The sequence below is a fragment of the Salvelinus namaycush genome, chromosome 12 (assembly GCF_016432855.1).
Source record: "Salvelinus namaycush isolate Seneca chromosome 12, SaNama_1.0, whole genome shotgun sequence".
NCBI lineage: Eukaryota > Metazoa > Chordata > Actinopteri > Salmoniformes > Salmonidae > Salvelinus > Salvelinus namaycush.
In genome coordinates, this window is record NC_052318.1 from 4112222 (window position 1) to 4132340 (window position 20119).

General features: G+C 41.2%; 1 protein-coding gene across 1 annotated transcript in view; it reads left to right on the top strand.

Annotated features, from left to right (window-relative positions):
- The first annotated feature begins 688 nt into the window (after positions 1-688).
- The window catches only part of spns3 (spinster homolog 3 (Drosophila)), a 29601-nt gene continuing 10170 nt past the window's right edge, over positions 689-20119 (top strand). Inside the window, exons 1-3 of the mRNA XM_039005058.1 lie at positions 689-831; positions 10046-10292; positions 11424-11489. Of these exons, the coding sequence (XP_038860986.1) occupies positions 793-831; positions 10046-10292; positions 11424-11489 (352 nt within the window). The 5' untranslated portion in view covers positions 689-792. The remainder of the gene's footprint in view (positions 832-10045; positions 10293-11423; positions 11490-20119) is intronic.

The following is a 20119-nucleotide window of genomic DNA, read 5'->3' on the forward strand; positions in this document are numbered from 1 at the left end:
AGTAGAAGGCAATGAAGGATAGATTGTTTGAGTGCAAGACATTTAACTGACTGCCAAATTGAAATTTAGAGGAGGCATCACATATTATCCAGGCTTATTGTTGTGAACAACATACAATATAATTTCGACAACTTCACGGTTGTGTCCAAAGGCTACAGACAAACAGCAGCACTGTCTCTCTGTGTTATTTAATTTCAAAGTTGCATAATGGCCTGTTATGTTGTCCTGGTAACTGCTTTGCAGGATATATAAAGTTCAATCAGTTAGGATATCTGGGCTGTGAAGAGGTATCCCAAATTCTGTTGTGTCACTTAGTGTTTGCTCCAAGTCCATTCTGTATTTTGAGGGCTTTGAAATCCTAACATTTTGAATGCACAACTAGTCCACTCGACTTATATGTTGAAGTAGCCTAAACCATTATAAGCCAGTTGAATGACAACAGGCTTTTTTGTACTTCAAAATTACCTTGTATTTGGCTCATGGTAATAGATAATTTATTGAGCTGTTGGATCCAAACATTTAGTATTGTATGTAGAGTGCAGTAAGAGATAGCAATGTGTTAGTTTCCAAAGTGGCCATTGGCTTGTTTTCAACATTGCATCACAGTGAAGAACTGTGTGATTGCATATGCCCAACCCAGAGGGGGCTGGCCCCTGTACTAACTGTTAACTTAATATCCCAGCAGCATATAACCGTTTGAGCCTGAGGAGGATTTCCTGCATGCTCTCTGTCTCTGTCTCAGCTTTGGAGACACACACAGTGACTTCCCATCATCACTAGAAACAACATGGAATGACCTGTTCAAGATTTCAAGACTTCATTAACCAAAATGTAAGATCAATTTGATTTATTTTTAATTCATTCTGTTTGTATGGGTTAAAGTAGCCTACTGTTGACGTCGCCATTACGCTGAGTTCTACAACTGCGATTTTGACCTGTCATGTCAAGCAAACTCAAAAGTAAGTTATATTCTAACTACAGAACCCATGTCCGTGTGTGTAGGCTATATCATGTTTAAAAAACATACCCAGTTGCAGTGGTGTAAAGTACTTAAGTAAAAATACTTTAAAGTACTACTTACGTAGTTTTTTTAGGGTATCTGTACTTTACTATTTATATTTTTTTAAATTTTTACTTTTACTTCACTACATTCCTAAAGAAAAATGATGTAATTTTTACTCCATACATTTTCACTGACAACCAGTAGTGGTCGTTACATTTTGAATGCTTAGCAGAACAGGAAAATGGTCCAATTCGTGCAGTTGTCAAGAGAATATCCCTGGTCATCCCTACTGCCTCTGATCTGGTGGACTCACTAAACAGAGAATTTCCCTGGTCATCCCTACTGCCTCTGATCTGGTGGACTCACTAAACAGAGAACATCCCTGGTCATCCCTACTGCCTCTGATCTGGTGGACTCACTAAACAGAGAATATCCCTGGTCATCCCTACTGCATCTGATCTGGTGGACTCACTAAACAGAGAACATCCCTGGTCATCCCTACTGCCTCTGATCTGGTGGACTCACTAAACAGAGAATATCCCTGGTCACCCCTACTGCCTCTGATCTGGTGGACTCACTAAACAGAGAACATCCCTGGTCATCCCTACTGCCTCTGATCTGGTGGACTCACTAAACAGAGAACATCCCTGGTCATCCCTACTGCCTCTGATCTGGTGGACTCACTAAACAGAGTACATCCCTGGTCATCCCTACTGCCTCTGATCTGGTGGACTCACTAAACAGAGTACATCCCTGGTCATCCCTACTGCCTCTGATCTGGTGGACTCACTAAACAGAGAACATCCCTGGTCATCCCTACTGCCTCTGATCTGGTGGACTCACTAAACAGAGAATATCCCTGGTCATCCCTACTGCCTCTGATCTGGTGGACTCACTAAACAGAGAATATCCCTGGTCATCCCTACTGCCTCTGATCTGGTGAACTCACTAAACAGAGAACATCCCTGGTCATCCCTACTGCCTCTGATCTGGTGAACTCACTAAACAGAGAACATCCCTGGTCATCCCTACTGCCTCTGATCTGGTGGACTCACTTAACTGCTACTGTTGGAGTGTGCCTCTGGCTATCCGTAAAATACAAACACAAGAAAAGTGTGCCGTCTGGTTTGCTTAATATAAGGAATTTGAAATGATTTATACTTGAAATTTTACTTTTGATACTTAAGTATATTGGAGCAATTACATTTACTGCTGATACTTAAGTATATTTAAAACAAAATACTTTTAGACTTTTACTCAAGTAGTATTTTACTGGGTGACATTCACTTTTACTTGAGTCATTTTCTATTAAGGTATCTTTACTTTTTACTCAAGTAGGACAATTGGATACTTTTTCCACCACTGCCCAGTTGTTGGTGTGTTTATGTCTGAACAATGACATTGTATTGTAGTATGTTGCTCTGGGAAGAAGAAGCTGCACACATAATTGCTGTATTGTTGGGATTGACCTGACAGATTCTCTCAGACTTTACTGCTACTGTTGACGTAAACAACCACTGCAACTATCATTTTAAAAAGCATAACAATGTGTGATTTACATTGCATATTTATAACACACGGTATGATATTAGTGAACTATGTCAATATTAGTAAAATGTCAATGTATATCATTTGCAAATCACTGAGGTGTTGAAATAGCTGATACGTCGAGGACAACAAGATTCAAATAATCATATCTTGCCCCAGATTCTTTTGAATACCATTTTAGATTGAATCGAGTTCTAAGTACATCCTACCATTAGGCCTAACAGAGCCTTCTGTTTACATGCTCTACATCAATAGCTTGAAACACAGAGGACATCCCATCAATCAGATCTCCTACTATATTCAGAGGTTATCAGCCCAGAAAAGTCTATAACAAACACAGGAAAGTTAAACATAAACAGTTTTGATAAACATAAACCGTTTTGAACTCTGGCCACCATTGTTACAACATAAATTGCCTGTTTAACAACACACCTTGTGTCCTGAATGACATAGTGATGCAACTATGGTTGCTTCTTTGCCAGAAACCCAGGAGGAGGAGGCTGGTGTATCTGTAGAACGTTGATGCAGCCAAATACTATTGTACGTTGAGACACATTGTAGAGGATTGCTAAACTCTTCTTCCTTCCTCTTCATCTAACAACCACATTTATCCGGTTTACAGCGTTCTAAAATTAGTTCCCACTATTCTGATTGGTCTGTATCACAAGGGTGATTTGCAGTGTTTCCTCAAACAAGATTAACATATTTTGGCATTGACTAAAATAGAAGTGTCCAATGACATTTTTGGGGGGCGGTGAAACATTTTATTTGTCACATGAGCCAAATACAACGGGTCTAAGCTCTTCCTAACGATGCTGAGTTAAAAAATAATAATCCAAATAAAAATAGTAACATGAGAAATAAAATATACAAGAATGGAGCTATACAGGGAGTATCAGTAGTAGATGGAAAAAGTTGTGGGGAAAGTATCCAGCAAACAGGAAAGCGGAGGTGGCACTCCTAGTGGCTGGAAACTTAAATGCAAGGAAACTTAAATCGGTCTTACCAAATTTCTATCAGCATGTTAAATGTGCAACCAGAGGGAGAAAAAAACTCTGGACCACCTTAACTCCACACACAGAGACGCATACAAAGCTCTCCGTCGCCCTCCATTTGGCAAATCTGACCATAATTCTGTCCTCCTGATTCCTGCTTACAAGCGAAAATTAAAGCAGGAAGCACCAGTGACTCAATCAATAAAAAAGTGGTCAGATGAAGCAGATGCTAAGCTACAGGACTGTTTTGCTAGCACAGACTGGAATATGTTCCTCCGATGGCATTGAGGAGTACACCACATCAGTCATTGGCTTCATCAATAAGTGCATCGATGATGTCTTCCCCATAGTGACCGTACGTACATACACCAACCAGAAGCCATGGATTACAGGCAACATCCGCACTGAGCTAAAGGCTATAGCTGCTGCTTTCAAGGAGCGGGACTCTAACCCGGAAGCTTATAAGAAATCCCGCTATGTCCCCCGATGAACCACCAAACAGGTAAAGCGTCAATACAAGACTAAGATCGAATCGTACTACACCGGCTCTGACGCTCGTCGGTTGTGGCAGGGCTTGCAAACCATTACAGACTACAAAGGGAAGCCCAACCGAGAGCTGCCCAGTGACGCAAGCCTACCAGACGAGCTAAACTACTTCTATGCTCGCTTTAAGGCAAATAACACTGAAACGTGCATGAGAGCACAAGCTGTTCCGGAAGATTGTGTGATCACGCTCTCCACAGCCGATGTGGGTAAGACCTTTAAACAGGTCAGAAAGATTACCAGGATGTGTACTCTGAGCATGCGCTGACCAACTGGCAAGTGTCTTCACTGACATTTTCAACCTCTCTCGGTTCGAGTCTATAATACCAACATGTTTTAAGCAGACCACCATAGTCCCTGTGCCCAAGAACACTAAGGTAACCTGCCTAAATGACTACCGACCCGTAGCACTCACGTCTGTAGCCATGAAGTTCTTTGAAAGGAAGGTCATGACTACATCAACACCATTATCCCAGAAACCCTAAACCCCACTCCAATTTGCATACCTCCCTAACAAATCTGCAGATGATGCAGTCTCCATTGCACTCCACACTGCCCTTTCCCACCAGGACAAAATAAACACAGATGTGAGAATGCTGTTCATTGACTACAGCTCAGCGTTCAACACTATAGTGCCCTCAAAGCTCATCAATAAGCTAAGGACCCTGGGTCTAAACACCTCCCTCTGCAACTGGATGATGGACTTCCTGACAGGCCACCCCCAGGTGGTAAGGGTAGGTAACAACACATCCACCACGCTGATCCTCAACACTGGCCCCTCAGGGGTGCGTGCTCAGCCCCCTCCTAGTACTCCCTGTTCACAGATGACTGCATGGCCAGGCACGACTCCAACACCATCATTAAGTTTGCCGTTGACACAACAGTGGTAGGCTTGAACACCGACAACGATGAGACAGCCTATAGGGAAGAGGTCAGAGACCTGGCCGTGTGGTGCCAGGACAACAACCTCTCCCTCAACGTGATCAAGACAAAGGAGATGATTGTGGACTACAGGAAAAAGAGGACCGAGCACACCCCCATTCTCATCAACGGGGTTGTAGTGGAGCAGGTTGAGAGTTTCAAGTTCCTTGGTGTTCACATCACCAACAAACTAACATGGTCCAAGCACACCAAGACAATCGTGAAGAGGGCATGACAAAACCTATTCCCCCTCAGGAGACTGAAAAGATTTGGCATGGGTCCTCAGATCCTCAAAAGGTTCTACAGCTGCACCATCGAGAGCATCCTGACTGGTTGCATCACTGCCTGGTATGGCAACTGACCACAAGGCACTACAGAGGGTAGTGCGTATGGCCCAGTACATCACTGGGGCAAAGCTTCCTGCCATCCCGGACCTCTATACCAGGCGATGTCAGTCATAGAGTGTTCTCTCTGCTACTGCACGGCAAGCGGTAACGGAGCGCCAAGTCTAGGTCCAAGAGGCTTCTAAACAGCTTCTACCCCCAAGCCATAAGACTTCTGAACATCTAATCAAATGGCTACCCAGACAGTTTGCATTGCCCCCCCCCCCCCCCCCCCCCCTCTTTTACACCGCTGCTACTCTCTATTGTTATCATCTATGCATAGTCCCTTTAATATCTCTACCTACATGTACATATTACCTCAATCACCTCGACTAACCGGTGCCCCCGCACATTGACTCTGTACCGGTACCCTACTGTATATAGTCTTGCTATTGTTATTTTACTGCTGGTCTTTAATTACTTGTTACTTTCATTTCTTATTCTTATTCACATTTATTTATTCTATTCATTTTATTTAAATTGCATTGTTGGTTAGGGGCTCGTAAGTAAGCATTTCACTGTAAGGTCTACAGCTGTTGTATTCGGCGCATGTGACTAATAATTTGATTTGATTTGAGATCAATGTGCAGTTGATGTATTTGAGGATGAAGGCAGGGTAAAGTGACTAGGCATCAGGATAGATAATAATAAGGTATTTGAGGTAGATATGTACATGAAGGCAGGGTAAAGTGACTAGGCATCAGGATAGATAATAATAAGGTATTTGAGGTAGATATGTACATGAAGGCAGGGTAAAATGACTAGGCATCAGGATAGATAATAATAAGGTATTTGAGGTAGATATGTAAATGAAGGCAGGGTAAAGTGACTAGGCATCAGGATAGATAATAATAAGGTATTTGAGGTAGATATGTACATGAAGGCAGGGTAAAGTGACTAGGCATCAGGATAGATAATAATAAGGTATTTGAGGTAGATATGTACATGAAGGCAGGGTAAAGTGACTAGACATCAGGACAGATAATAATAAGGTATTTGAGGTAGATATGTACATGAAGGCAGGGTAAAGTGACTAGGCATCAGGATAGATAATAATAAGGTATTTGAGGTAGATGTGTACATGAAGGCAGGGTAAAGTGACTAGACATCAGGACAGATAATAATAAGGTATTTGAGGTAGATATGTACATGAAGGCAGGGTAAAGTGACTAGGCATCAGGATAGATAATAATAAGGTATTTGAGGTAGATATGTACATGAAGGCAGGATAATGTGACTAGGCATCAGGATAGATAATAATAAGGTATTTGAGGTAGATATGTACATGAAGGCAGGGTAAAGTGACTAGACATCAGGATAGATAATAATAAGGTATTTGAGGTAGATATGTACATGAAGGCAGGGTAAAGTGACTAGACATCAGGATAGATAATAATAAGGTATTTGAGGTAGATATGTACATGAAGGCAGGGTAAAGTGACTAGGCATCAGGATAGATAATAATAAGGTATTTGAGGTAGATATGTACATGAAGGCAGGGTAAAGTGACTAGACATCAGGATAGATAATAATAAGGTATTTGAGGTAGATATGTACATGAAGGCAGGGTAAAGTGACTAGGCATCAGGATAGATAATAATAAGGTATTTGAGGTAGATATGTACATGAAGGCAGGGTAAAGTGACTAGGCATCAGGATAGATAATAATAAGGTATTTGAGGTAGATATGTACATGAAGGCAGGGTAAAGTGACTAGGCATCAGGATAGATAATAATAAGGTATTTGAGGTAGATATGTACATGAAGGCAGGGTAAAGTGACTAGGCATCAGGATAGATAATAATAAGGTATTTGAGGTAGATATGTACATGAAGGCAGGGTAAAGTGACTAGACATCAGGATAGATAATAATAAGGTATTTGAGGTAGATATGTACATGAAGGCAGGGTAAAGTGACTAGGCATCAGGATAGATAATAATAAGGTATTTGAGGTAGATATGTACATGAAGGCAGGGTAAAGTGACTAGACATCAGGACAGATAATAATAAGGTATTTGAGGTAGATATGTACATGAAGGCAGGGTAAAGTGACTAGGCATCAGGATATATAATAATAAGGTATTTGAGGTAGATATGTACATGAAGGCAGGGTAAAGTGACTAGGCATCAGGATAGATAATAATAAGGTATTTGAGGTAGATATGTACATGAAGGCAGGGTAAAGTATCTCATAGGAGAAAGCATTATAGCGAGCTAAACAGCGCCCCTCTTTCTCTCTACATGTGGGCCATCTATCTGATACTGTCTTGACAAAAAAAAGTATAAAATTGTGCCAATCAGCGTTGAGCTGAACTGAGCAAACTCAACTGTAAATGGTCCTGGCGAAAATAAAAAAAATGTCAAGGGAAGTCCATTTTTATTTGGCGTCTCTCCTATCAAATCGCTTTCAGAGCATACGTCATTGACAGAAACAACTTGAATTGTTACATCTCGTTGTGTTGTTGTACTCCGGTGGCTGGCTAGCTAAAATTGTCCCTTTCCTAAATTAGCCATGGATGGAGATAGGGATTTGGACTTGTGGTTTTACTTCATTCTCTGTACTGGCCAGTGATTATAACATGATTCTGATCCAACCATTAATTCATACATTGTTGTGCCCCTGGCCTGAGAGGATATGTCCAGAAGCTAGATGTAGAAAGCTTATGTTAACTCACTAACATTGCCCATGAATGGAAGTTAGGCTAGCAAGCGAGCAAGATAGACCGTTTTGTCAACATGAAAGAGAGGAGGATGACATTGGCGTTTCTCTACAAGTAAGGTGAGTCAACCGGCTTCGCCAGAGCACATGCCTCTTTGTCCTTCCAGTCTTCAAAGTGCCCTTTTGGGTGGGAGGTGGTGTAATTTCCCCCAAAAAGTATTTTTTTGTATACATGTTTTGTAATTGTTGTTTGGAACCCACTGCCCACAAGTCATTGTCAAGTTCGCCACCCCCCACCCCGTCCGTTGGTTGCACTGGTTGATCTGCCCTGTAGAAGTCTGCCATGTATGGAGATTGCACCGTTATCCAAACATGCATGGCTTGAGAGATGCGTTCACCGGTCGAGTGTGTGTAGCTAGCAACCTACTTTTAAATATCAACAGTACTGCCACAGCAGCATAACATTTGCGTAACACTTGATTTCACTTGATTTAGCATACATCTTCATAAATATACGGTCTGGTTGGCTGATATGCGCAGCAGAGAGATATAGAGCGTCTTTCATTTTGAGCACCTGCCCCCTGAAAGGTCTGTGCACTGCCCTCTTAAAGGCTGACCAGAGACTGTAGCCTGGTCTCATAGACTAGACGTAACATAGTAAACGTTCATGGAAGGTTACTTTAGGGTGGTTGGTTAGAGTGGATCAGACTGATCCCATAGACTACACATAACATAGTAAACGTAAATCCGGTATACTCAAATTAGTATGATATGTTACGTATTATAAACTGGGTGGTTCGAGCCCTGAATGCTGATTGGCTAAAAGCCGTAGTATATCAGGTATATTTTTACCATTCTAATGACTTTGGTTAACAGTTTATAATAGCAATAAGGTACCTCGGGGTTTGTTTATATATGGCCAATATACCACGGCTAAGGGCTGTATCCAGGCATTCCGCTTTGCATCATGCATAAGAACAGCCCTTAGCCGTGGTATATTTGCCATAGACCACACCCACTGGGCCTTATTGCTTAATTGTATGGTTACATAAGACGTGGTTGGTCAGACGAACATCTAGCAACCCAAAGCTGGCGAGTTCGAATCTCATCACGGACATATTTAGCATTTTAGCTAATTAGCAACTTTACAACTACTTACTACTTTTTAGCTACTTTGCAACTACTTAGCATGTTGGCTAACCCTTACCTTAACACTTTAACCTAACTCCTAACCTTAACCCCTAACCCCTAGAGCTAGCTAACATTAGCGTTAGCAACCTAGCTAATGTTAGCGACAACAAATTGTAATCGTAACATATTGTATGAATTGCAATTCATAACATATTATATATCATACCAATGGTAAAGTAATCAGGGCATAATGAGAAGCCACGCCCCCTGAATCAGTCTCCTAGATGTTGTTGTTTTACTTTCTCACTCTATTCCCATTAACTCAATTATGACTGAGATTTCATCTTAAATTTATGTTTGAGGGCCAGAGTATGGTAGACTAATTCCTCGTGGACAGATCTACTTAAACATAACTGGTACCGTAGAATTTGTCAGGAAGGAACGGGATGTGTGTGCTAATGAGCAGCATTGGTTCCGGTGTTTGGGTTTTTCCGTCACTGGTTATTTGGACAAATCATGATTTCACAGGTGTTAGCATCTTTCGAATTTTGGAAGGGGAGGGGACATACGGCCTGGGTTACCTGAGATTAGCTAGACTCAAACCTGTAGACGTCACATACACACTCTTGATTTTTACCAGTGGTATCTATGAATAAATGTGATACAACAATAGTCTTTCTCATCACCGGAACTCTGAGGAGCATGTCACTCTTAGTCAGAGGCTGTATGTCAACCTTAAAAGTGCAATCTGCAATACATGCAGTTGTATCTATAGCTCCATATATGAATTTGGGAGTTGATCCAGTTTGCCCCACCCCTCAGATTGTGTCACCCTCTTCATATGTTACCTTCCTTGTTCAGATCTCAGGGTTGGGAGCCATGGAGACGAATGGGTCAGTGATGTCTCTGCAGGATGGAGAGAAGACTCGTCTGAGTTCAGTTTCCAATGAAACTTCCACACGCTACGGTTCCATAGCTGACAGCCTTCCTACTGATGAACCATCCACAGTGGAGACAACAGTCCTCTCTCCACGACGCTCCTATATAACAGTAGCTGTGCTCTGTTATGTCAACTTAATCAATTACATGGACCGATACACAATCGCAGGTGAGAGTCTTTCAGCACTTCTCTTGAAAACAGCTAACACCTGCAGTCAAGCTTGCAACGTCCCCTTTTTGTGGTGGCACTGGCCACTTTTCAGTCAAGCGCTTGCACAACGGCACATCGGGGATTCGAACCAGCAACCTTTCACTTACTGACCAAAATGCTCATGACTGCTAAGTTTCCTGCCACTAACCTACATCAAGCTTGTGACTCTATAAACTTGTTGGATGCATTGCAGTTAGTTTTGTTTTAGATAATGCATGGGCATTTCCAGTGGCGATTTTAGCATGTAAATCTTGGTGGGGCAAAACAATGTAATAAAGTGGGAGGCATGCCAGCAAAGCCACAACACAACACTAAACATTAATTGCACTACAACAGTGACAAACGGTGCCCACAAACTGTTAGGGCCTACATAAAGCTGTCCCAACAGCAGTCCCAACATCTTACCACTGCTACACCTGGCTGTCAGCGGAGCCTTGTCTGGCAATGGAACAGTTAATTCAGCCTCATTTACTGCCTTTTAAAAAAACATAGCTGATATGGCTGAACACATGTGGTTTCTAATGACAATTGAGATGTACAAACTATGGCATAAGGGGACGACAAGCGGATAAGAGGCCATCTGTAATTTCGATTAAGACATTAATGAGCGAGCTTGGACGGACGTAGTCAATATAACTATTTGTTTAGTGCTTTTGAAATGTACAGCGACAGAATTCAGAAAATGGTCCGTTCTTACAGTGTTCTCCCTGTATACCAAGTCAGAACCGTAGGATAAATAAAGGGGGCTTATACGCAGACAATGAAAGCTCTTACAAAATTCAATGATTACATTTCTATTAAACAGGTTATAGGCTACATGTGCACCACCAAGTCAAAACAGTAGGGGAAATTAAGAGGGGTAAATAGACCAAATTATTAGAGCACATTACCAACACCTAAGCTCCTTATTTTCCAATGGCTGCCCCACCATCACAAAAAGCACTGAGCTAGGCTGAAACACCTGCATTTTGGAGCTGCCTCACCTGCCCTAAATGACGGGTCACCACTGGGCATTTCTGATGCTGATAAGTATTGGAGGGTCCCTTTTGTACTAACTAATGCAATACTGTTTCTCTTTTTATCTCACAGGGGTCCTTCTCAGTATCCAGAAGTTTTTTGATATAACTGACAGCACGTCTGGACTACTACAAACAGGTATATGATGATTCAAATTTACATTCACTTCACACCCTTTTCTGTTAATGTGTTTACAACCACAACCACATTATGCTGAAGGTGCAGACTACAGATACCCTCACATTACAGGAAGACAGGAAGAAAATAGATCACCGATTACTTCACTTCCTGTGCAATAGGCATTGATACCATCTCAGATTATCTGATTTTACAGTGCCTTCAGAAGCTATTCACACGACTTGACTTTCTCCACATGTTGTTGTGTTACAACTTGAATTTAAAATGGATTGAAACATTGAGAATTTTTGGTTATTGGCCTACACAAAATACCCCATCATGTCAAAGTGTACATTTTTACAAATTAATTAAAAACGAAAAACTGAAATGTCTTGAGTTAATAAGTATTCCACCCCTTTGTTATGGCAAGCCTAAATAAGTTCTAGAGTAAAAATGTTCATAACAACTCACATAATAAGTTGCATGGACTCATAATACAGTGCCTTGCTAAAGTATTCATCCCCCTTTGCGTTTTTTTTGTTGTTGTTGCATTTCAATCTGTAATTTAAATTTATTTTCATTTGGACTTCATGTAATGGACATATACAAAATAGTCCAAATTGGTGATGTGAAATGGGAAAATTACTTACTCACATGATCTTTCACATGATCTCAGTATATATACACCTGTTCTGAAAGGCCCCAGAGTCTGCAACACCACTAAGCAAGGGGCACCACCAAGCAGCGGCACCATGAAGACCAAAGAGCTCTCCAAACAGGTCAGGGACAAAGTTGTGGAGAAGTACAGATCTGGGTTGGGTTATAAAAAAATATCTGAAACATTGAACATTAAATCCATTATTAAAAAATGGAAAGAGTATGGCACCACAACAAACCTGCCAAGAGAGGGCCGGCCACCAAAACTCACGGACCAGGCAAGGAGGGCATGAATCAGAGAGGCAACAAAGAGACCAAAGATAACCCTGAAGGAGCTGCAAAGCTCCACAGCGGAGATTGGAGTATCTGTCCATAGGACCACCTTAAGCCGTACACTCCACAGAGCTGGGCTTTCCGGAAGAGTGGCCAGAAAAAAATTAACAACCACATTTGGTGTTTGCCAAAAGGCATGTGGGAGACTCCCCAAACATATAGAAGAAGGTACTCTGGTCAGATGAGACAAAAATTTAGCTTTTTGGCCATCAAGGAAAACTCTATGTCTGGCGCAAACCCAACCCCTCACATCACCCCGGGAACACCATCCCCACAGTGAAGCATGGTGGTGGCAGCATCATGCTGTGGGGATGTTTTTCATCAGCAGGGACTGGGAAACTGGTCAGAATTGAAGGAATAATGGATGGCGCTAAAAACAGGGAGACTCTTGAGGAAAACCTGTTTTAGTCTTCCAGAGATTTGAGAATGGAATGGAGGTTCACTTTCCAGCAGGACAATTACCCTAAGAATATTGCTAAAGCAACACTCGAGTGGTTTAAGGGGAAACACTTAAATGTCTTGGAATGGCCTAGTCAAAGCCCAGACCTCAATCCAATTGAGAATATGTGGTAGGACTTAAAGATTGCTGGCATGTTGTGTAAATCAAATTATACAAACCTCCAAAAAAATATATTTTTAATTCCAGGTTGTAAAGCAACAAAATAGGAAATATTCCAGGGAGGTGAATACAAGCCACTGTAAGTGTGCAATAATAGTGTTTAACATGATTTTTTAAATAACATAATTTCTGTACCCCACACATACAATTATCAAGCAATGAATTTCAAACCCATATTTATCCACAAAGGCCAGGGAGGTTTTCCAATGCCTCGCAAAGTAGGGGACCTATTCGTAGATAGGTAAAAAAAAGAAGAAGCAGACATTGTATATCCCTTTGAACATGGTGAAGGTATTAATTACACTTTGGATGGTGTATCAATACACCCAGTCACTACAAAGATACAGGTGTCCTTCCTAACTCAGTTGCCAGAGAGAAAGGAAACCGCTCAGGGATTTCATCATGAGGCCAATGGTGACTTTAAAACAGATACAGAGTTTAATGGCTGTGATGGGAGTAAACTGAGGATGGATCGACAACATTGTAGTTACTCCACAATACTAACCTAATTGACAGAGTGAAAAGAAGGAAGCCTGTGCAAAATAAAAATATTCCAAAAACTCACATCCTATTTTCAACAAGGCACTAAAGTAAAACTTAAATGTGGCAAAGCAATTCACTTTTTGTCCTAAATACAAATGTTGGGGCAAATCCAATACACAACACATTACTGAGTACTACTCTCGCTATTTTCAAGCGTAGTGGTGGCTGCATCATGTTATGGGTATGCTTGTAATCGTTAAGGACTGGGGAGTTTTTCAGGATAAAAAAATATACGGAATCCTAGAGGAAAACCTGGTTCAGTCTAATTTCCACCAGACACTAGGAGATGAATTCATCTTTCAGCAGTACAATAACCTAAAATATAAGGCCAAATCTACACTGGAGTTGCTTTACCAAGAAGACAGTGAATGTTCCTGAGTGGCCGAGTTACAGTTTTGACTTAAATCAACTTGAAAATATATGGAAAGACCTTAAAATGGTTCTCTAGCAATGATCAATAACCAATTGGACAGAGCTTGAAGGGAAAATGTTGGGTTCGAATACTCGCACTAACCGTACTATTTTTTATGTAAATTGACTATGTAGTATGCTTATTGGTCATAGCATGGATATACAGTTGAAGTCGGAAGTTTACATACACTTAGGTTGGAGTCATTAAAACTAGTTTTTCAACCACTCCACAAATTTCTTGTTAACAAATTATAGTTTTGATAAGTCGGTTAGGACATCTACTTTGTGCATGACACAAGTAATTTTTCCAACAATTGTTTACAGACTTATAATTATAATATTTCACTTATAATTCACTGTATCACAATTCCAGTGGGTCAGAAGTTTACATACACTAAGTTGACTGTGCCTTTAAACAGCTTGGATAATTCCAGAAAATGATGTCATGGCTTTAGAAGCTTCTGGGGCTAATTTACATAATTTGAGTCAATTGGAGGTGTACCTGTGGATGTATTTCAAGGCCTACCTTCAAACTCGGTGCCTCTTTGCTTGACATCATTGGAAAATCAAAAGAAATCAGCCAAGACCTCCACAAGGTCTAAACCTCCACAAGTCTGGTTCATCATTGGGAGCAATTTCCAAATGCCTGAAGGTACCACGTTCATCTATAGTCATGGCCAAAAGTTTTGAGAATGACACAAATATTCATTTTCACAAAGTCTGCAGCCTCAGTGTCTTTAGATATTTTTGTCAGATGTTACTATGGAATACCTATGTATAATTACAAACATTTCATAAGTGTCAAAGGCTTTTATTGACAATTACATGAAGTTGATGCAAAGAGTCAATATTTGCAGTGTTGACCCTTCTTTTTCAAGACCTCTGCAATCCGCCCTGGCATGCTGTCAATTCACTTCTGGGCCACATTCTGACTGATGGCAGCCCATTCTTGCATAATCAATGCTTGGAGTTTGTCAGAATTTGTGGGTTTTTGTTTGTCCACCCGCCTCTTGAGGATTGACCACAAGTTCTCAATGGGATTAAGGTCTGGGGAGTTTCCCAGCAATGGACCCAAAATATTGATGTTTTGTTCCCCGAGCCACTTAGTTATCACTTTTGCCGTATGGCAAGGTGCTCCATCATGCTGGAAAAGGCATTGTTTGTCACCAAACTGTTCCTGGATGGTTAGGAGAAGTTGCACTCGGAGGATGTGCTGGTACCATTCTTTATTCATGGCTGTGTTCTTAGGCAAAATTGTGAGTGAGCCCACTCCCTTGGCTGAGAAGCAACCCCACACATGAATGGTCTCAGGATGCTTTACTGTTGGCATGACACAGGACTGATGGTGGCGCTCACCTTGTCTTCTCCAGACAAGCTTTTTTCCGGATGCCCCAAACAATCGGAAAGGGGATTCATCAGAGAAAATGACTTTACCCCAGTCCTCAGCAGTCCAATCCCTCTACCTTTTGCAGAATATCAGTCTGTCCCTGATGTTTTTCCTGGAGAGAAGTGGCTTCTTTGCTGCCCTTCTTGACACCAGGCCATCATCCAAAAGTCTTCGCCTGACTGTGCGTGCAGATGCACTCACACCTGCCTGCTGCCATTCCTGAGCAAGCTCTGTACTGGTGGTGCCCCGATCCTGCAGCTGAATCAACTTTAGGAGACTGTCCTGGCGCTTGCTGGACTTTCTTGGGTGCCCTGAAGCCTTCTTCACAACAATTGAACCGCTCTCCTTGAAGTTCTTGATGATCTGATAAATGGTTGATTTAGGTGCAATCTTACTGGCAGCAATATCCTTGCCTGTGAAGCCCTTTTTGTGCAAAGCAATGATGATGGCACATGTTTCCTTGCAGGTAACCAAGGTTGACAGAGGAAGAACAATGATTCCAAGCACCACCCTCCTTTTGAAGCTTCCAATCTGTTATTCGAACTCAATCAGCATGACAGTGTGATCTCCAGCCTTGTCCTCGTCAACACTCACACCTGTGTTAACGAGAGAATCACTGACATGAGTGAAATGTAGTGGAAATGTTTTTGTGGGATTCAGTTCATTTGCATGGCAAAGAGGGACTTTGCAATTAATTGCAATTCATCTTATCCCTCTTCATAACGTTCTGGAGTATATGCAAATTGCCATCATTCAAACTGAGGCAGCAGACTTTGTGAAAATTAATATTTGTGTCATTCTCAAAACTTTTGGCCACAACTGTATACAAACAATGGTACGCAAGTATAAACACCATGGGACCACGCAGCTGGCATACCGCTCAGGAAAGAGACACGTTCTGTCTCCTAGAGATGAATGTACTTTGGTGCAAAAAGTGCAAATCAATCTCAGAACAACAGCAAAGGACCTTATGAAGATGATGGAGGAAACAGGTACAAAAGTATCTATATCCACAGTAAAACGAGTCCTATATAAACATAACCTGAAAGGCCGCTCAGCCACTGCTCCAAAACCGCCATAAAAAAGCCAGACTACGGTTTGCATCTGCACATGGGGACAAAGATTGTACTTCTTGGAGAAATGTCCTCTGATCTGATGAGACATAAATAGATCTGTTTGGCCATAATGGCCATCATTATGCTTGGAGGAAAAAGGGGGAGGCTTGCAATTCGAAGAACACCATCCCAACCGTGAAGCACGGTGGTGGCAGCATCATGTTTTGGGGGTGCTTCACTGCAGGAGGGACTGGTGCTCTTCACAAAATAGATGGCATCATCTAATTTTGTATTCGAACACAGCTCAGGTGTTGGAAATCTCTTACAGACTTACCCAAAAAGACTCACAGCTGTAAAGGTGCTTCTACAAAGTATTAACTCAGGGGTGTGAATACTTATGTAAATGAGATATTTCTGTATTTAATTTTCAATAAATTAGCAATAATGTCTAAAAACATGTTTTCACTTTATGGTGTATTATGTGTAGATGATAGAAACAAAATCTATGTAATCCATTTTGAATTCAGGCTGTAACACAACAAAATGTGGAATGAGTCAAGGGGTGTGAATACTTTCTGGAGGGTCTATACATGTGTGTTTTTACCACATCTCCTAATCATGTCCATTTTAGTTCTGTGTCTTCACATGTAACATATTGTCCAGCGTTCTTCACTGAGATCAAGTATTTTGGCGACATTCATACTTTATCTGCCTCCGACTGAATCCTAATGACCATCTGGTCCTGTGGACCAGGACGAGTGTCGGACAACAGAGCACCTCTTACTCTAACACTGACTGGGCCATATAATGAAGGCATTGTGGAGACGCAGCACCGAGGTAGACTTAACCAATACAAGCTGATTTAGGCAACAACATTAGACTATCTCAGAGACCCTTTTGTTTTCACCCCTAGGCTTTTCAGTCAGAAGCATAGTGCAGCAGTATTTGTCAAAAGTTTTAACGATGCTTTCCTGACTGTGGTGTATTGCATTATCAACATAAACATTTCCCTTGCATTGTGGCTGCAGTTACTGGTAAAAAAAACTGGAGTGTCATGATGGCAGGCATTTTGTTTTGAATGCCTTCATGAGGAGATAGTAGTATGCTTTACTACTCACTCAGTTCCTCACTCCGACAAAATGAATCATCCAGTTTCATGATGTTGCATACTGTGAAATATCATTTTAATTTAACATTTTTTAGGGGGTAGATAAACTGTAATATTGCAGATTGTGGTTTCTATCAATGTAATAGTTGGCATCATTTCCAATCCCCATATATTTATTTTTCTGTACATACAGTACCAGACAAAAGTTTGGACACATCTACTCATTCAAGGGTTTTTCTTTTTACTATTTTGTACATTGTAAAAATAATGGTAAAGACATAAAAACTATGAATTAACACATTGAATCATGTAGTAACCAAAAAAGTGTTAAATCAAACTATATTTAATATTTTAGATTCTTCAAAGTAGCCACCCTTTGCCTTGATGACAGCTTTGCACACTCTTGGCATTCTTTCAACCAGCTTCACCTGGAATACTTTTCCAACAGTCTTGAAGGAGTTCCCACATATGCTGAGCACTAGTTGGCTGCTTTTCCTTCACTCTGCGGTCCAACTCATCCCAAACCATCTCAATTGGGTTGAGGTCGGGCGATCGTTGAGGCCATGTCATCTGATGCAGCACTCCATCACTCTCCTTCTTGGTCAAATAGCCCTTACACAGCCTGGAGGGGTGTTGGGCCATTGTCCTGTTGAAAAACCAATGATAGTCCCACTAAGCGCAAACCAGAAGGGATGGTATATCACTGCAGAATGTTGTGGTAGCCATGCTAGTTAAGTGTGCCTTGAATTCTAAAGAAATCACAGACAGTGTCACCAGCAAAGCACCATCACCCCTCCTCCTCCATGCTTCACGGTGGAAACCACACACGTGGAGATCATCCGTTCACCTACTCTGCATCTCACAAAGACACGGCGGTTGGAACCAAAAATCTCAAATTTGGACTCATCAAACCAATGGACAGATTTCCACCGGTCTAATGTCCATTGCTTGTGTTTCTTGGCCCAAGCAAGTCTCTTCTTCTTATTGATGTCCTTTAGTAGTGGTTTCTTTGCAGCAATTTGACCATGAAGGCCTGATTCACACTATCTCCTCTGAACAGTTGATGTTTTTATTTTTTATGTAACCTTTTAATTAGGCATGTCAGTTTTAAGAACAAATTCTTATTAACAATGGCGGCCTACCCCGGCCAAGCACTAACCCAGACGACGCTGGGACAATTGTGCGCCGCCCTATGGGACTCCCAATCACGGACGGTTGTGATACAGCCTGGAATCGAACCAGGGTTTGTAGTGATGTCTCTAGCAGTGAGATGTGGTGCCTTAGACCGCTGCGCCACTCGGAAACCCCATGTTGAGATGTGTCTGTTACTTGAACTCTGTGAAGCATTTATTTGGGCTGCAATTTCTGAGGCTGGTAACTCTAATGAACTTATCCTCTGCAGCAGAGGTAACTCTGGGTCTTCCTTTCCTGTGGCGGTCCTCATGAGAGACAGTTTCATCATAGCGCTTGATGTTTTTTGCGACTGCTCTTTCAAAGTTCTTGAAATGGTCCGTATTGACTGACCTTCATGTCTTAAAGTAATGATGGACTGTTGTTTCTCTTTGCTTATTTAACTTCACTAGGGTAGGGGGCAGCATTCGGAATTTTGGATGAAATGCATGCCCAAATTAAACTGCCTGCTTCTCGGGCCCAGAAGACATGATATGCATATAACTGGTAGATGTGGATAGAAAACACTCTACAGTTTCCAAAACTGTTAAAATAGTGTCTGTGAGTATAACAGAACTGATTTGGCAGGCGAAAACCTGAGAAAAATCCATTCAGGAAGTCGTTTTTGGGGGGGTTTTGTAGTTTTCTATTCAATGCCATTACAGTATCCATTGACTTAGGACTCAAATTGCAGTTTCTATGCCTTCCACTAGATGTCAACAGTCTTTAGAAATTGTTTCAGGCTTGTATTCTGAAAAATGAAGAAGTAAGAGCAGTCGGAATGAGTGGACCCTAAAGTGTCACAGAGCTTTTTCATGCGTGCGACCGAGAGAGTGCGTTTCTTGTTTACCTTTTAAATTGACGACGTTATTGTCCGGTTGAAATATTATCGATTATTTAGGCTAAAAACAACCTGAGGTTTGAATATAAACATCGTTTGACATGTTTCTATGAACTTTACGGATACAATGTGGATTTTTTTGTCTTCTTGTTTTGACTGCGTTTGAGCCTGTGGATTACTGAACAAAACGTGCGAACAAAACGGAGGTTTTTGGATATAAAGAGACTTTATCGAACAAAAGGAACATTTATTGAGTAAATTAATGTCTGCTGAGTGCAACCATATGAAGATCATCAAAGGTAAGGGATTAATTTTATCTCTATTTCTGACATGTGTAACTGTTCTACTTGGCTGGCTACTGTTTGTAATGATTTGTCTAGTGGGCTATGTTCTCAAATAATCGTAAGGTATGCTTTCGCCGTAAAGCATTTTTTAAATCTGACACCGTGGTTGGATTCACAAGAAGTTCATCTTTAAACCTATGTAAAATATGTTTTGTTTTCTGAATTTTTATAATGAGTATTTCT